The sequence below is a fragment of the Haliotis rubra genome, unplaced genomic scaffold, assembly GCF_003918875.1.
Source record: "Haliotis rubra isolate DU_JTF1 unplaced genomic scaffold, ASM391887v1 Scf170, whole genome shotgun sequence".
Lineage (NCBI taxonomy): Eukaryota > Metazoa > Mollusca > Gastropoda > Lepetellida > Haliotidae > Haliotis > Haliotis rubra.
This window is the reverse complement of record NW_025765670.1, coordinates 86499-104000: the sequence shown is the minus strand read 5'-3', so window position 1 is coordinate 104000 and position 17502 is coordinate 86499. Positions and strand designations below refer to the sequence as shown.

Here is a 17502-nt window from a genome sequence, read left to right as displayed (position 1 = left end):
TTGTGGATTGACCCTGAGTATGCGCTGACAAGCCATGAGAATATGTGCTTATATTTACGAAATGTGAATCAGTTACTCTTTAATCATGTTCATAAAGTGAGTGAGTTTAGTTTTACGCCGCTTTTAGCAATATTCCAGCAATATCACGGCGGGGGACACCAGAAATGGGCTTCACACATGGTGCCCACGTGGGGAATTGAACCTGGGTCTTCAGCGTCACGAGCGGACACTTTGACCATTAGGCTACCCTACCACAGCCATGTTAATAAATATGAGTTGATGATGGGTATGATGTTGGTGAAGATGGTGCTGTCGACGATGTTGACGATAATGTCGACGTGTAGCAGAGAATATACTGCGGTCAGTCAGTGCACCGCGTCGTATATCCAAATATGCTGAACTTCGGTGTGTTCTTGTGTCAGAGGAAAGAGAACTCAAGGTCACGACATATGTTGTCGACCCAATATTCGCCTGTCGTACATGCAGGGTCTCATAGACAGCCAAAATAAATATACTTCCTCAGGCGTTAATACCACGATAGGAATATAACGAAGTTTCAAATTTGAAAATGTTTTGCTGAAGAGTGAGTGAGTTAAAGTTTATAGTCACATCGGCAGTATTTCAGCCAAATAGTGACGTCGACGTTTCGCAGAAGACCTGGGTTTGATTCCCCACATGGGTATTATATGTGAAGCCTGTTTCTGGTGTTCCGTGCCGAGATATTGCTGGTATATTGCTAAAAGCGGTGTAAAACCAATCTCACTTGCTCAAGTCATTTAACCTGATAAATCTTAGCCCGTCGTCTCTGAATGTATATATTAAAGAACAACAAAGACAAGATTCAAAGAAAGCATGTTAATTGTAATATTCTAGTGATGTATCACAGACAAAACTCCAAGCTGTCATAATTTACTTCGAAAAATAAGTTTTAAACAAAAATTAAAAAACATAAAAAGCGGTTGTCACCTCTTCGACATTCACTTTTGGCATATAAAACCGTTTACACACACATACAGCATGGAAGAACTTGTATAAAATAATAAAATATTTAAAGATCACAAAAATTAAAAAATTGCAAATGAGTTTATCCAACATCCCTGAAATCACAACGTCAAGATAACAAAAGGATAAAAAAATAACAAAGAACGTGGTGTACATCAAGAATACATAAATTATTACAATAATCTAACTAGATAAACATACATCCATTATCTAATCAAAATTTTAACCACAACAAAAAAATAACTTAAGTAACATATATAATATGTTACACATACATAATATCAACCTACAATTACAACGGGAATGTAGAAGGCGTACGAGACATTACCTACGGTCTGTCCCCACCAGGACCTAGATTTTCGAAGCTCTCTTAGCGCTAAGATAGTCGTAAGTTAATGAATAGCATTTACGAAAGCTTCGAAAATGTTGGCCCAGGTTAATAAGCTGTCTAAGTTTAGGATGAATACTAGGTAAACCTCACAGACTCGTCGGTCGATCTGTCGTCATAAAGTTAAAGGGGGAAAATCCTTCAACTTAAATGAGTATTACATTTAGGAATAAACAATGCGAAGTACCGTTCAGAACACTGGCCTCAGATGAGAGCCGAGGGTAAGTACTAGAAATCAGCTTGTTGTGGCAACAGGTGGTTGTTGTGCTGTGCTGTTGTCTCCAGGTAATTGACCTTTCATATTCAGCAATACTTTCAGGTACCTGCAAAATGATTTGAGGATACGAATACACATGGAGATGATCGTGTTTTATACAATAATTCAGCATCTTTTAACTGTAATCACTGTCGATGTTTCTAGTTCACATTTGTAAAAAGATCAAATGGATAACAGAAGCTGTCCCTGACAACTTACTTTTCGATTTTCTCATCCAGCCAGGCTTTGTGCTTCAGTTTCGACACCCATGACACCGGAAGTGCAGACATTCCTAACTTACAGCCAAGGAGAGCTCCGGCTACAGCACCATTGGTGTCAGCATCTCCTCCCTTTACGGATGAAATGATAAGGAGCATTGTGAATTAGTGAAATATCTATGATCGAGTTTTCACAAATATTTTGGTGAATTGCACGTAAAGTCTAACAGTGGGCGGATAAACCCAAATTCAAAGACGAACTGGCTAACTGAAACAATGTCATCTGTAAAATTAACATACAAATTGATAGCCTGCCGCCGATCGGCAATTTGTACTAGGCCTACTTTTGTAGCTATTTTCTCTGGAAAGGTGTGGGGTGGTTCTTCCGACAGCCCCTCACAATGTTGTTGAACCATTTCCAGTTTTGTTAGTTTCCATGGTAACTATAGAACAAAAATGTTTCAGAGCAGTGTCCAAAAAGCAGAAGTTAACGACGGACGAAAGCGCGCCATGAGTTCACTGAACTTTCACTGGGATGATGGTCTGGGTCGACATCTCCGCCCAACAGAGGCATCCGTCAGTCGCACAAGATGCGTTAAAGGTGTTGGTTCGTTGCTTTCTACCGCGCAACAGTCTCAGTTTTATCAAAGTATTACAATACTACTGCAATAACGTGGAATTGATAATCAACGCGCATGCACGCGTGTGCGTGTGCATGTGTGTTTGCCTGTGTGTGTCATGCCGTGAAGCCCCTGCCCCCATGCTTACGCTATAATTTAACCCAGTTTTCCTACATAGTGTTAGCTAAAATACTAGCATACACTTCAACATTGCTACCTCATTCAGTCACATCCCCGTTTTATCCTCGGACACCAGGCAGGAGAACAACAAGTACCATAATTTAACATGTGTCAGTATGACGGTGATCACACCTCCAACCTTACGTTCTCCACACACAGCTCTATATCCACTAATTGGACCGATCTAACACTGAAACAGCATCCCGTTTCACAAGTCAGCGGCGAACATGTCCAAGACCACCACCCCTAGTTTACACCTACCTCCATAACGATTGTCTGCAGTGCCTTCCTGAAGTCCTTCTGCTTCAGAGCCCAGAACCCGCAGCCCATACACTTGTAGGTGTAGCCGATCTTTCTGCTTTCGTCCAGGTTCAGGTTTTTGATTTTCTCACACTCCAGATACGTCTTCAGCACTTGCTTCTGAACAGCCATAAATAATTCATTAGCATAACCGTTTATAATTTTCGTATAAAGAGAACAACCAAAATATAGGAAATGTTTTGCTTTTATCATTACGTTGGGTATACGTATTATTGTTGGTCTTAGTTAAAAAACGCAATTTCCACCAGTCACCTTAACATTACGACCAAGGATCATAATCGGACCGCAACCATCATGACATTTTTAACATTCGTCAGTATCACGGCATGGAGATGATCTTCGGCGCTGCATTTCCTAGTGCAGAGTGAATAGTTTTATGCCGCTTTTAGAAATATTCCAGCAATATCACGGCGGGGGACACCAGAAATGGGCTTCACGCGTTTTACCCGTATGGGGAATCGAACCCTTGTCTTCAGCGTGACGAGCGAACGTTTAACCATAAGGCTACCCACAGTCCCCACAGTGCAGAGATGCAGTCGGCAGGGCTCTGTACCTAAAGTAGCGCTACAGCTTCCTTAAATCTGTTTCGGTGAATCACGAACATCTAAGCGCCACGATAGCTCTATGGGACGGGGCCCAATGATCGTAGGTTCGATCCGCCTTCACACAACCGAATACTTTAACTGTTCAAAACGACGTTCAACCCAAACTCGCTCAATCACTCACTACACTCACCTCGTCATCGGTCTCCAGGCACTTGGAAGCAATCTGGAAGCAGTCTTCGATGATCTGCTGAACGTTGTACTTGCCGCTCTTCTTTAGGTGTTGTGGTTCTCTCTTCAACATCATACTGATGGCTGCGGACACGGCGACAGTTGACGCCTGACACCTTATAAAGACAAAACTTAACTTATAAGTTTGCCATTCAATACATAATACTTTCTGCATTGGGGAACCATGTCAGTATCAGTAAGAATCTGAAACTATTTATGAAACTACCAGAAATTATTCATTCAATTTGTGATGATTGCGACCATTCTGCAATGTACTTGGAAGTATGAAATAAATTTATTATAACGCCACAGGTATACATTAACGATGCACCTGGTAGACTTTTACCAACTCTTTGCAACCCAGGAGAATCGGACCAGTAGATCCTAACTGAACTAAGGTAGACAACGCGAGATGATGAGGTGTGCCACCTTAGGTCGCTTGGCTTTCCTAAGCCCAATGCTAAAGTACATGCGAGTCTAACATAAGTCTGGAGAGAATGTTTTAAACCTTTATTGCACCCATTCTGTTTGGTTTTCCAATCTTAGTGAACTCAGATGCGAAAGCATTCTGCGAAAAAAACAACCTATGCAAACTTGAACCGTCAGATCTGTAACATGGAAGCGTTGATTTCCTGAGCCTATCAGGAGTCAACTTTCTAAAACGAATGCCTTTGTTTCTTTACAGCCTTGGATGAGAATCGTCTACCTTTTGAAAAGTAATCCGGTTCACAACACAAACATTCCACCACACACCCATTCGAATCGATCTACACAGATGGGAACCGATGACATGTGTTAACCAATCCAGCGAGCCTGACCACTGGATAACGTTAATCGCCTCTTACGACAAGCGTGGGTTACTGGAGACCAATTCTAACCCGGATCTTTACGGGTATGTTATAAGTTAACACATATTGACCCATGTTGGTATCAACACGAACAATCATACTTGAGAGTGAAGTTGAAATCATTTTGAAGCTGAAATCTCATTCGCGGGTCATCCTCAATAATCTCCAGGGTATACGTTACGATCACTCTCCACTATACCCTGGATGCATCCACGGCTTGGGGCGATGATTTTATTCCCTCCCTTGGGTGGCTCTTTATCCAGTCAGGTACCTACGCTGGGAAGTTGAGCGTACCAATCACTACTCACTTTCGCGTCTTACATTATCTAACCGTTTAAACTTGGCAACACAATTGATGCAGAGGTACTCTGAAAGAAGTAGAAGGAGTTCTTTCATATATTCTTTTTAAAGTTTCAGATCTGTGAATTTGTCTTTATTACTTCCCCAAAATTTGAGTGGCACTGCGAACAAACCTTTGCGACTGCGACGGCGACCGCTATCTGTGTTGACACTGGCAAGCTCGGTTGTAACGGCGGCTTAGCTGATTGGCTACTGTGAGAATGCGAAGTAGGGTATAGTGGAGAGTGATCGTAACGCATACCCTGGAGATTATCGAGGATGATTCGCGGGTATGCTTGAGTAATATTGTTGGTCCAAGTTCACCTTAACGTTCAGACCAAGGATTAAAATCCAGTGGAACAGCACACGTTAAAGCTTGAGCTTACTTACCTTGGATGGTAATGGGTCGTCTTACATATAGCAATGGCATTGTCAGCCACGGCGTCAGTGTCCCAGTACTGGTGTATCCCTAGATATGACATCCTCATGACGGCGCCATTAGAAGCGACCTTTCTATGTCTCTACCACTTTTAGACGTGATGTCTCTACCACGTTAACGTTGTACTCCGCGTGGACTTACCTTGGATCGTAATGGGTCGTCTTACATATAGCAATGGCGTTGTCAGCCACGGCGTCAGTGTCCCAATACTGGTGTATCCCTAGAATTGACGTCCTCATGACGGCGCCGTTAGGAGCGATGTCTTTACCACGTTGCACCCACACACGCTGCGCCACCTAGGAAGGGTAAAAGGATACTTCATCACTTCGCATCATGGGTGCAACCTAGTCCCGACCACACCTTCCATTTAGGCGCCTCCACTGACAAACGAAAGTTACTGGAGATCACTTCTATCCCGTCATCTCATCACAAGGGGCGATGGGTTAGCCTAGTGGGTAATGCGTTCGCTCGTCACGCCAGAGACCCGGGTTCGATTTCCCAAATGGCTTGAATGTGTGAAGCCCACTTCTGGCGTCCCCGCCATGAATATTAATAAAAGCGGCGGCAACCCAACAATGTTGCAATGCAATGACTCCTGCACACTAATGTATAAGTATATATTAGCTACCAAGTTTACAAAGAATTCGCGTAGAATGCTCATGTACGTACCATCCTTCATTATCTAGTTTATAATATCTCCGTTTTATTGTGATAGTTACTCTTGACCCTTTCGCGATCAGGGGCGGTGGGGTAGCCTTGTGGTTGTAACGCTCGCTCGTCAGACCAAACACCAGAGTTCGATTCCCCACGTGAGTACAATGTGTGAAGCCCATTTCTGGCGTGCCCCGTCGTGATATTGCTGGAATATTGCTAAACGCGGTGTAAAGCCATTCTCATTCCCATTCGCTATCAACACTTCGCTGACGTTATCATCTCCATCGCTTCAAACCGAAACATGAGTCTCATTACCCTATTTAGACAGTGACCTACTTTCAGCCGATCCGAATATTCTCGTGTGAAAGTAGAAAGAGAAACCACAAACAACTATGGTTACACTGGATTTCAGTTCCTTGTTTCATAAGAAAATGGTATTTACAAGTGAATTTTAATTTTAAACTTTAATAATATCGATTTCTATATTTTATGGAGAGGTGTAGGCAGCATGATCTTAGCTAGACGTCAGTAACTGCCCCTGTTTGATGAGGTCGTACAATGATTCACATTCATCTGGCTCACTGGTTACACCTGTTCCATGTTTTTTACGCTTATGCAGTGTAGTTCTGAAACGCACAATGTGATAATAATAATATCAAGTCCGTACCAGACCGCCAAACCTTTCTAGCGGCAGAGCCTCGTTTTGAGGTTTCCATGATTTGCAGATTTCTGTCTGTCTTGTTACTTACCTTTCCTCAAAATTGATTAAACGGTAAATTATTTATGCAAAGTAATTAGAATCGGGCCTAAAGTATATTAATGGCCCAGAACGGGTCCAGGTATTTACAAAATACACTGTAATTATTAACATTGTTTGTGTATATTGTGAAACTTAGGATTAATTTGTACCGATATCATCACGTGTGATGAGAGAGAGATGGCCGTAAAGTCGCTTTGAATGGCGTTTCGGTTTGATCAGAAAGAAAGGGAGAAGAGCCCAAAGTGTCGATAATTAGTTAGCAATTTTGTTGAAACACATGAAGTTTCTTACTGACGAACTACGGTTTATCGTTCGGGCGAATCGTGAATTCGTACCAGGCGTTAGCTGCTGCTCCGCACAACGCGTTAGTCCACTGGGCCTTGAAGCCGCGAGCATTTATTGGGGGCCAATGATAGGTACTATACTCACAGCATGCGCCTCTTTAGGATAGTCGAGATTGTTGATGACCTCACAGGTGGTTCCGCCGATGCCCATACCACCAATATCGGACAGCTCTTGGAAGCCAAAACTGGACCATTTCTTTAACTTCCCGGCAAAGTTGACCGGTTTTACCTGTGTGTATAAGGAAGAAGGAGTAACAAAGATCTCAGCTGCTCTTCATTATCTTTACGCGTCTTTAGAGCGAAAATATATCCCCTGTCACTGATATTGTCCACCATTATCTATAGACAGTGAATGAAAACATCTTCATCGCCTGTATGTATCTAGACGACGAAGGGAAAATATCTTACCTGTCCACCATTATCTATAAGATTGTGGAGAAAACTATATTATCTGTCCACCATTATCTATAAGATTGTGGAGAAAAATACCTCACCTGTCCACCATTAATGTATAAAATTGTGGAGGAAAATATCTCTCCTGTTCAAAGTGTTTGCCCTTAACCCTGAAATGTGGGTTCTGATCAGAATGTGTAGGTTCTATATTTTAGCTACAATATAAGTAATTCCCAGCACACACAACATGTGACAACTAACAAAGTGAGTTAAAGAGTTTGATTTAGAAATTTAAACTAGAAATTACGAATGGTGTTTACTGGAAAATAATACTCTTAATTATTGGGGATGAAAAAGCTGCCGACCATAAGGACCCGCAGAAAACAAAAGCTAAGGACTGACGTTGATTTCGAATGCTGCCTCTCCACCATTAACTACCAGACTATAAGTGTAGGAAAATATCTCACTTGTCAACCATCATCTATAAGATTGTGGAGGAAAATATCTCACCTGTCCACCATTATCTATAAGACTATGGAGGGAAATATCTCATTTCTCCACCATTACCTTTAAGACTATGGAGGAAAATATCTCACTTGTCCACCATTATCTATTAGACTGTGAAGGTAATTATCTCTTTTGTTACCATTAGCTAGAAGACAGGACCCGTGAAGGTCCGGGTTAGAATATTGATCTTCAGTAACCCATGCTTGTCGTAAGAGGCGACCAAGTCAGACTCGATGACTTGGTTGACACATGTCATCGGTTCCCAAGTGCGCAGATCGATGCTCATGCTGTTGATCACTGGGTTGTCTGGTCCAGACTCGATTATTTACAGACCGCCGCCATATAGTTGGAATATTGCTGAGCGTAAAACTAAACCCAGTCACTCCCTCAAGAAGACAGCAGCTGAAATCATCTGCATTACCTATAAGAGGGAGATATTTATCTCATCAGCCAATCATTGTCTATAACCACAGGCAAATGTATCACAAATAGGGTTGCCCAACAAAGAGAAAATGACAAGTTTTCCAAAATGCGAGCAAAGCGAGCAAAGGTTGGCAACGTGCTTCCCTCGCTTTGGTTCGAAAAAAAATATATTAATATCAAAATAAAATATCACCATCATCAAAGGTAGACACCCATGTCCTCACAGAGTTGTGCTTCCAGATTTCCAATCTCACATCTAATAATTACTCACGTACAATATATTTAATTCAACATTTTAAGCGCCACTCGTGGCATGTCAAATCGTTCTTCGCCTCTATTACCCCTGCGAGATTCCGGTTCAACGGAAAATATTAAAAATATTTTTCGAACCGAAGCGAGGGAAGCACGTTGCCAACCTTCGCTAGCATATGGGAAAGCTGGTCATTTTCTCTTTGTTGCGCAACCCTATTCGGGCTACAATTTGCCTGTGCTATAACACACACTGGGGGATAATATCTCACCTGTCCCTCATTGTCTGTAAGGGACTGCAGGATGAGTATCATCTGATCAGTGTCATCTGTCCAGTCTCCCTCCTCCCACCGGGTCCTGTGCATGTCTGGACATATTTGTTTGTGTTCCAGCTCCAGCTGCTTCGACACCTTACCGTAATACTGAACAAAAACACAATATTTCACAAACATATCGACAGCAGGATATTGCCTGTACATTTCATATTTTAAGAATATATCAAACAACAATTATAAAATTACGACGCAAGATAAGCATATATTGATCTTATGAAACAATGGATCACCGCGCAATATCTCAGTTTCCGGTCTCGTTCTTGGAGTCTAATTTGTCCTAACCGTAGATGCAGGAGTGGAAATAACCAATTGCCAGTCCCAGTCCAGTGTGGTTTTTTCTGTCGGTCAAGCAAATTTGTGTATCACGCTGTACCGCTGTCCAGTTGACTTTCCAATGTTAATCATGTTGTTTATTTAAAAAATGGACAAGAAATTCGGCCGGTATAGAGGAAAAATAATCAGGGCAAGTGATTTTACATGTGCCACTGTACCGGAGTACACTAGTAATTTTAAAGTTATTTCCACCCCTGAGATGTCTTGTCAAACCTTGTGTGTAGATATATGCTTATGGTGTCAGTCACCTGCTCGTCTGGTCCAGCCACGAATGTTTCCTCATCGCTTAAGTCTCAGAATATATATAAATGTGATAGAAACACACAATTCCAGCTTTTGAATTGAAAATGGAGCCTCCCGTGACGAGCCAACGCTAAGGAAATCTAAGCTTGCTTTATTTAGGGCTTTATTATTGCAAAAAGGCCTGGGAGGAAGGAAAATAATGCGGTTTAGGGACTGTGAGACAGCCTATGATACAGTTGGTATACTAGTGTTGGGAATTGGTTAAAATCTCATAACTGATGATTGGTTCATTGCAACCGATCAATCATCGAAAATAATTGGTTAGCGTCATTTATCAATTTTTCCTGGTAATGTTTGTTAATGCACAGAACAATAAAGAAAAAAACATGTAGTTCTTTCGGGGTTTTTTTTCAAATTGCACAAAATGCATTTGCAGATTTAGCATCTTTAAAGGATTACTAGCTAGAAACATAAATAAACTGGAGTCTTAAAGACAAATTCAATCATGACTTGGAACGATCTTGTAGTGCTTATGAAATGTAACCGTCAAAACAAACCTTGTGATAAATATTGTTTATGCAAACAAGTGCTCCAGAATTGTTTGTGTTCGATTATGAGAAAACATGATCGATTGCTTGGTCGTTTAGTCACTGCGACCAATCTTCGATTATTTCAGTTAATCGGAGCACCACTATGGTATACTGCTGAGTGCGGCGTTGAACGCAACACTCGGCAGTGTAGGTGTGTAATGCAACTTTATGTTCCTTATGTTCATATGATGTAAGGGCGGTGGGGTATCCTAGTGGTTAAAGCGTTCGCTCGTCACGCCGAAGACCCAGGTTTAATTCCCCACATGGGTACAATGTGTGAAGCCTATTTCTGGTGTCCTCCGCCGTGATATTTGTGGAATATCGCTAAAAGTGGCGTAAAAATAAGCTCACTCACTCATTCTCTCATATGATGTAAATCTAATGATTACTTACACCTTCAGAATTGAAACCAAATTCAACGTACATATTCTAGGTTTGCGCAACATTTGATTCTCAAATCACTAGCATCTCTGCCAAGGGGCCAGATTGGAAATATTTTATGTATAAAGGATTGTTTTCGGTGATATTGTATGTCCGTTTCAGTCACTTCTTGAGTAATAAACACCCAAACGTTTCTCGGCGTATCTGCCAATACACCAACAGATCGCAGCATGAAACATTCTCTCTTAAAATCTGGGATCTCCCACGAGTTGTTGAAGTTGTGTTGGTCGATACGTCGGTAACTCTTACCTACAAGGCCTGGATCTGTTACGGTTTGATCTGTTGGTATTTAATCGATGTTCCAGCCATCAACCCGACTACATTTATCAACAGCCATGAAGGTTAATTCGGTTAATGGGTAGCCTAGCGGTTAAAGCGTTTGCTCGTCACGCCGAAGACAAGGGTTCGATTCCCCAAATTGCAACAATGTGTGAAGAATAATTTCTGGTAGCCTTCGCGTGATATTGCAGGAATATTGCTGCTAAACGCGGCGTAACACCGTACTCGCTCACTCTATTGATTAGGCTGGTAGTGTATCTCCCGATTGAAACTCGCTATAGTAGCTGACGATTCGGTACACTTACCACCCCTGCTTCTCGCTTTGTGAGGAACTCTGTCAACAGCCCGATGGCATCCCCAACAGCCTGGCCGTACAGAGTAGCTAGGATCTGCTCCGTGGGTAGTCTGCTGTAGTTTCGGGGGTAGGTGCCTGTAAATAATCGTTATGTATAATCTAGCAGTTTGTCCAGACTAGGACCTATGAAGATCCGGGCTAAATTGATCTTCAGTGACCCATGCTTGTCGTAAGAGGCGACTAACGGGATCGGGTGGTAAGGCTCGCTTTTTTTATGATTGACACATGTCATCATATCCCAATTGCGTAGATCGGTGTTCTTGCGATTGATCACTGGACCGTCTGGTCCAGACTCGATTAAATACAGAAATACTGATGAGTGCGGCGTAAAACTAAACAAACTCACTCATTCAAGACTAGGATTTACAGAACGCGTGTTTGCTGCTGTCATAGAGCTGGAATATTGCTCAGTGTATTGACAAACAAACATCATCATCATCATCATCATCATCAAGCTGCCATACGTATGACATTTATTTCATCGTCACGCTAACAGAAGCTTATTAGCTAGAATTCAATGTTATCTAATTGTAGATTAGATGTCAACGGGGCCATTTGTGTGTTTGCAAATGTCTGTTAATTACTCAATTGAGAAGTGATGGTTACGTCAGTGATGAGTTTACAACCCCACTGACTGCAGTTTTATTCACATTTAGTCATATTTATTCCGTGCTTCTGGCGACCAAGGATATATATCCAGCTAACACATTTTTCTACTTATCTTCTCATTAGATATAAAGGTTTTACTTATCAGTTATAAAGGTTATAAAATCCAAGTGGTGATCCAACACATGGTCAGATACAAAGCGTGCGACACGTGTGACGTGCAAGATTGACCCCCTAGTCGCGCAGTTTGATTGGTTAATCATGGTCAGGGTGCCGTTCCGCTAACCGATCTTATCTAAGATCAATCTTAGCAAGTTACGCCAATTTTACAATCGTCTTAGCTAAAAGTTACACCCGTTCCACTAACCGATCTTAGGCCGATCGTAGCATGTCCCGATCTTACGATCCGATCCAAGCTTAGATCGAGACTCTTTCGTGCGAGAGATAGAGGAATGCGAGGCACGAGTTATTTCCCTTTGCATGGCCTAGCAAATGATGGAAGTAGTTTACGAACCAACTGAGTGAGTGAGTGAGTTTAGATTTACGCCGCACTCAGCAATAGTCAAGCTATATCGCGGCGGTCTGTAAATAATCTAGCTAATTAAGATGCATAACGTTCACTAACATGAGCGTTCATGTTAGTGAACGCTATGTATCTTAGCTATAAATAATCGAGTCTGGACCAGACAATCCAGTGATCAACAGCATGAGGATCGATCTGTGCAGTTGGGAACCGATGACATGTGTCAACCAAGTCAGCAAGCCTGACCACCCGATCCCGTTAATGGCCTCTTACGACAAGCATGGGTTATTGAAGTTCAATATTCTAATCCGGGCCTTCATGGGTATTTTTCCAACCAAGTGTAAACGTGGGGAAAAAAACCTAGAGCAAAATATTAGGGTAGTGAGCACCTTGGTTTCAGGTGCAAGTGTGTGTGAACGCTGCGTATCAGGCATAATATAATAATAATAAATGCATATTTATAGTGCGCCTATTCCACATCCTGGGGCATGCTCAAAGCGCTATGTACAGATAATTTACACGAGAGTATTTCCAGACGAGATTATAAGTAATATACTGAGAACAGGTTTTAAGTCTGGACTTAAAAATGTCAATTGTGTCAGAGCTTTTATTATGTGCCTGAATCTTGTCAATCAGAATAAACAAGGCGTGACGAGGCATCCTCTATAACGTATCTAGAATCTGTCAGTGGTCTTGAATAACACGCGGCCTGCCTTTAGAATCCCCCACCAAATAAGCGCATGTGAAATCAAACATATTTGTATCTTTTTGTTTCAGAACATTGTTCACTTCATGACCCGTCCCTATTCTTAACCATGACGTTGCAATATTGTTGTACAAATGTGTTACACCGACTCGCTCGGTTGTGTTCCCATGACGACAGTGGTCAGACTGGCCTGACATTTGTAAGGCTTCAGTGCAGTGTTTGTTTACATCACAGAAATATACAAATTCATTTCATGGGGGATTTTAGGGGACGCTCACGGTGAAATGCTCGCTCTTATTTTTCACATAGAATAGGAAAGCCACCATTTTGGTTTCTCTACGATTGATTTTAGCTATCCTAAGTTGGTCATGAGCAACTTAGACTTTGAATCTTAACTTTACGATTGACTTGGGTAAGATTGGTTAGTGGAACGGTAAGCCGATCGTAACGTCACGCTAAGATTGGGATTTTAGGGGTTTACGATTGGCGTAGGGCTAAGATCGGTTAGTGGAACGGCACCCAGGACACTGGGTGACGCGCTCTCCCACCCAGAGCTCGCTGCTAAGTCATCGCTGCGCCGGATAGGGCAGATCACGCAGGTCCGGAACTGCTCCTGAACTAAACCTTAAGCCCCCTTTTAAGCATCGTCAACTTGCGTCAAAGCTATATTGCCGACATGAGAGGCGAGACCCAGCTTATTTAGCATCTGCTGTTGCACCCCATGCCGCCCCTAATCTAAATGAGTCCTGTTGTTGACGACACTATAGTTTGTTTGTTTGTTTGTTTGTTGTTTAACTCCGCACTCAGCAATATAAGGCGGAGGTCAGTAAATAATCGATCGATTCTGAACCAGACAATCCGGTGGTCAACAGCATGAGCATCGATATACGCAATTGTGATACGATGACATGTGTCACCCAAGTCAGCGAGCTTGACCACCATACTCGCTTCTGACGACAAGTCAGCGAGTGTTCCATAGGAGATATCGACCGATATCTCATACTTTTGACAGTAGATTTTGCTTGCCCTGACAATGCTATGACGTCATGTACGCTATGACATCGCTGCACTGCAAGTGTAATGGCAGTGCCATGTTCAGAGATGTACATTTTCATTGAAAATTAATGAAGAGTGATTTTGATGATAAATAGAATCTCCAACTCGTTGATAAAGTAAAAATATATCCTCGGCAAGCCTCGGATATTTGTAACTTTATCAACGTGTTGATATAATTGATATCACCCGGGTCGTCACGGGCCGCACCTCTAAGGCAAACGTGAAGTGTGCAAAGAAAGGATGGAGACGGTTAATGGATCAATGACTTTGTCGGCATTTGTGCACGTGCTCCGCGTTCACCTGGCTGTTCCTCCCTTTGCAGACTTCCTCGTAACAAATAGTGAACTGTGTCAAAATTATAAAGATAGCTTGTTAAACAACTTTTTCCTTTTTAGGTCATAAAATCACATAGTTGGTCTGATGTTATGATCATGATAAGTGTTTCATTGAGTATTCTATGTTTAGTTGTTTTCGAGTTAGATTGTAATTCATTGGTCCGATTTTGAGCCAAACGGACTATAGTGCACAGGCTTTTTGTAAAGTCAATTACTCCACAAGGGGCAGTGGGGTAGCCTAGTGGTTAAAGCGTTGGCTCGTCACGCCGGAGACCCGGGTCCGATTCCCCACATGGGCACAATGTGTTAAGCCCATTTCTGGTGTCCCCCGCCGTGATATTGCTGGAATATTGCTAAAAGCGGCGTAAAACTAAACTCAGTCAGTCAGTCAATTACTCCACAAACTCTTTCCTAAACCGGTAGGTTTCGTTCGTTGATACAAAACACAATTACAATTACATAGTGAGCATTCTGACGCCATTGACTCTACCAAAAGTATTACGTTTCAAACATCACCTGTAAATCAGATTTGGCGGACACGTACATTAAAATTCAGTGAGTTTCAATACACGCATGCGCGTCGCAAGGACAGTCGAGATTTCACATGTGAAATAAAGATACCTTTGTTATAAAGAATATATTTATAGCTAGAACTGACGAAGTGACCGTTCAGTATATTACGAAATGTAAAACGTGGCGAAATGGTGTATATATACTGAGGGAAGAAAATAAGAGATCACATGAAAGCACAAGTGTTCCTATATTATTTTTTTCCGGGTTTCTTCTTAAGCGTTGTATCGCATAGCTTGTGAGGAAACCTGGAAACAAATAAAGGAACACTTGTGCTTTCATGTGAGCCATTATTTTTTGCGCTCAGTGTGTGTGTGTGTGTGTGTGTGTGTGTGTGTGTGCGTGTGTGTGCACACATACATTAGAACATTTTAACATGCATTTTAATAGACGTTCGAATTCCCTGCTACCAGTTCTGAGTTTATATTCCATTATGAAGTATACCCTGAACGGAAAAATGTCACACTTGTCACTGTTCCCTTCCTTCTGATTATACTATTCATCAATGTCGTTAATCATGGGAACACGTTTTGGTGTTTAAGTTAAGAAAAATGAGATTGCAAAATACTCTCATGCAGTATGGAACACACTTCCCACAAATTATGCATACATACTGACACATCATAGTTCTCTCTAAAGAAACTGAAAGTAACACAATGCACAGGTACACAATAACTGATTGTACATAAAGTGAGTGAGTGAGTGTTGTAACCGCTAATATTCCAGCAATATCACGGCAGGAGACACAAGAAATAATCTTCACACAGGTACCCATGTGGGGATCGAACCCTGGTCGAATGCTTTAACCGCACTGCCGAAGTATTGCTAAAAACCGGGTCAAATCACACTCACTTTCCGTATTGTTTACGTCTCACGAGAGTCTTTGTAATGTCATAGCTTTGCACTAACACATGTTATATATGTTACAGCTGGGATTATAGTTTATCAGTAAAGTACAGATTCCAGTACATTATGGGTTGAGTTCCATCCGGGATTCGGAGTGAGGCACCTAATCGCCAGCATACAAAGTGTGCAATTTAACCCACTCAGCCAGTGCGGTTTTGACAACTGGCAATCTGGTTCATATATTCTGTGTACCCTTCTGATAAGTGTAAATTGGCACGGCTCCCATAGCCGAAAGTTTTGAATACACGAAGCCATTTAGAAAGTTGTCAATGTATGTTATACTCTGACAGTGTGGGTTCAAACCGAGTGGTCATAGCTTGTTCACCACTACAGATATGCACATGAATGCTTGAATGAAATATTGAGGTCTTTAAATATACATGTTTGTTGAACTTTTTTTAACGTAATACGTACAGTTACGCATATAGGTACTGAGGTTACAGAACAAGGATAGACCCGTAAAGTTCCGGGTTAGAATTGATGCCCATGAAACCCATGCTTGTCGTAATAGGCCCCTAACGTGATAGGGCGGTCACGTTCACTGACTTGGTTGACACATATGTCATCGTATCCCAATTGCGTAAATCGATGCTCATGCTGTTGATCACTGCATTGTCTGGTCCAGACTCGAATATTTACAGACTGCCGACATATAGCCGGAATATTGCTGAGTGCGACGTTAAACCTGAACAGGGATAAGAAAAGACGCAAATATACTTAATACCGATTTATGGAAATATTCAAATGACATCGCGAGTGTTTTTGTGCATAATAAATCATGACTGACAACACACAGCTCTGCGTGGACACAAGGTGTTCCCTGCCGTAATATGGGTTAAATGTGGCCAGATCAGTATAAATTATCCTCTATGACTGACTCAAATCTATTTCGTTGTTTCACATTCCTGATTTGAATACTTAATTGAATGCAATTTTATGTTACAAGCTGATCCATATTACTTATGCAAATTGAATATAAATTTATACTAATCATGGATAACTTACCGCCTCGGCCATGTCGATAGTTCAGCTTGGGTTGTATCGGAACTAAGACGACAACAAAATGCTACAACTGGTCCCAGTTCTTCGAATTCGACGTTTGACAGTGAAATTCTAAAAATAGAAACACTCGATCTTGTGTCATTGTAAGCCCTGTACACGCCCGTCAGCCAAGTATAATGTCTGTGGATGGTGAAATACTTCCTTATTTACTACGTCGCAGCACCACTGTATATCGACATGTCACAGTTCACTTGTCCAGGTCGTCTTCACACAATCGAAATATGACTAAGTCTTCCTGTTCGATGGGTTCATCTGCAAAGGGAGGCAACTGCGATGTACTACGCTTTTCTAAAAAATCTCCGATGTGCCTTCGTTGCGTAGGTTCGAACCAGTGAAGTCGTTGTTGAAATTCGAAAACGTTTTGGATTCAATAATTTCATGTTTCCAATATGTTTTTCATCTAGCTTTCGTTTTACCGTTGTAAGATTATCACCAAACCACCCTATCG

The 17502-nt window shown here is 41.7% G+C and overlaps 3 protein-coding genes across 4 annotated transcripts in view; 1 reads left to right on the top strand and 2 right to left on the bottom strand.

The window, feature by feature from the left end:
* Window positions 1–17502, top strand: part of LOC124272502 (steroid 17-alpha-hydroxylase/17,20 lyase-like) — a 316834-nt gene that overhangs the window by 237484 nt on the left and 61848 nt on the right. The window lies entirely within an intron of this gene.
* LOC124272507 lies at window positions 841–17310 on the bottom strand. 2 transcript variants are annotated; one of them, XM_046707711.1, is made up of 9 exons: window positions 16998–17310; window positions 11241–11365; window positions 8987–9136; window positions 7228–7371; window positions 5526–5680; window positions 3721–3874; window positions 2926–3084; window positions 1866–1996; window positions 841–1713 (listed from the first exon to the last, which is right to left on the bottom strand). In XM_046707711.1, exons 3-9 carry the CDS (start codon window positions 9077–9079, stop codon window positions 1626–1628), a joined length of 924 nt encoding a protein of 307 aa, XP_046563667.1. In that variant the 5' UTR covers window positions 9080–9136; window positions 11241–11365; window positions 16998–17310; the 3' UTR covers window positions 841–1625. The 2 variants fall into 2 exon arrangements, with proteins under 2 accessions (XP_046563667.1, XP_046563669.1); XM_046707713.1 differs by lacking the exons at window positions 8987–9136; window positions 11241–11365; window positions 16998–17310 and adding an exon at window positions 7637–7642.
* The window catches only part of LOC124272540 (cytochrome P450 2J4-like), a 19195-nt gene continuing 12451 nt past the window's right edge, over window positions 10759–17502 (bottom strand). The window contains exons 9-10 of the mRNA XM_046707750.1: window positions 11241–11365; window positions 10759–10800 (exon numbers count right to left, since the gene is read on the bottom strand). Of these exons, the coding sequence (XP_046563706.1) occupies window positions 10759–10800; window positions 11241–11365 (167 nt within the window). The remainder of the gene's footprint in view (window positions 10801–11240; window positions 11366–17502) is intronic.

Bases quoted from the DNA above. Each gene is read 5' to 3' on its own strand.
- LOC124272507 (XM_046707711.1), bottom strand. From the start codon at position 9,079: ATGCACAGGACCCGGTGGGAGGAGGGAGACTGGACAGATGACACTGAT. The intron at 7,372-8,986 runs GTGAGATATTAT...TTATACACACAG, and splicing joins TTACAGACAATGAGGGACAG to GTAAAACCGGTCAACTTTGC. The intron at 3,085-3,720 runs GTGAGTGTAGTG...ATGGCTGTTCAG, and splicing joins GCCTGGAGACCGATGACGAG to AAGCAAGTGCTGAAGACGTA.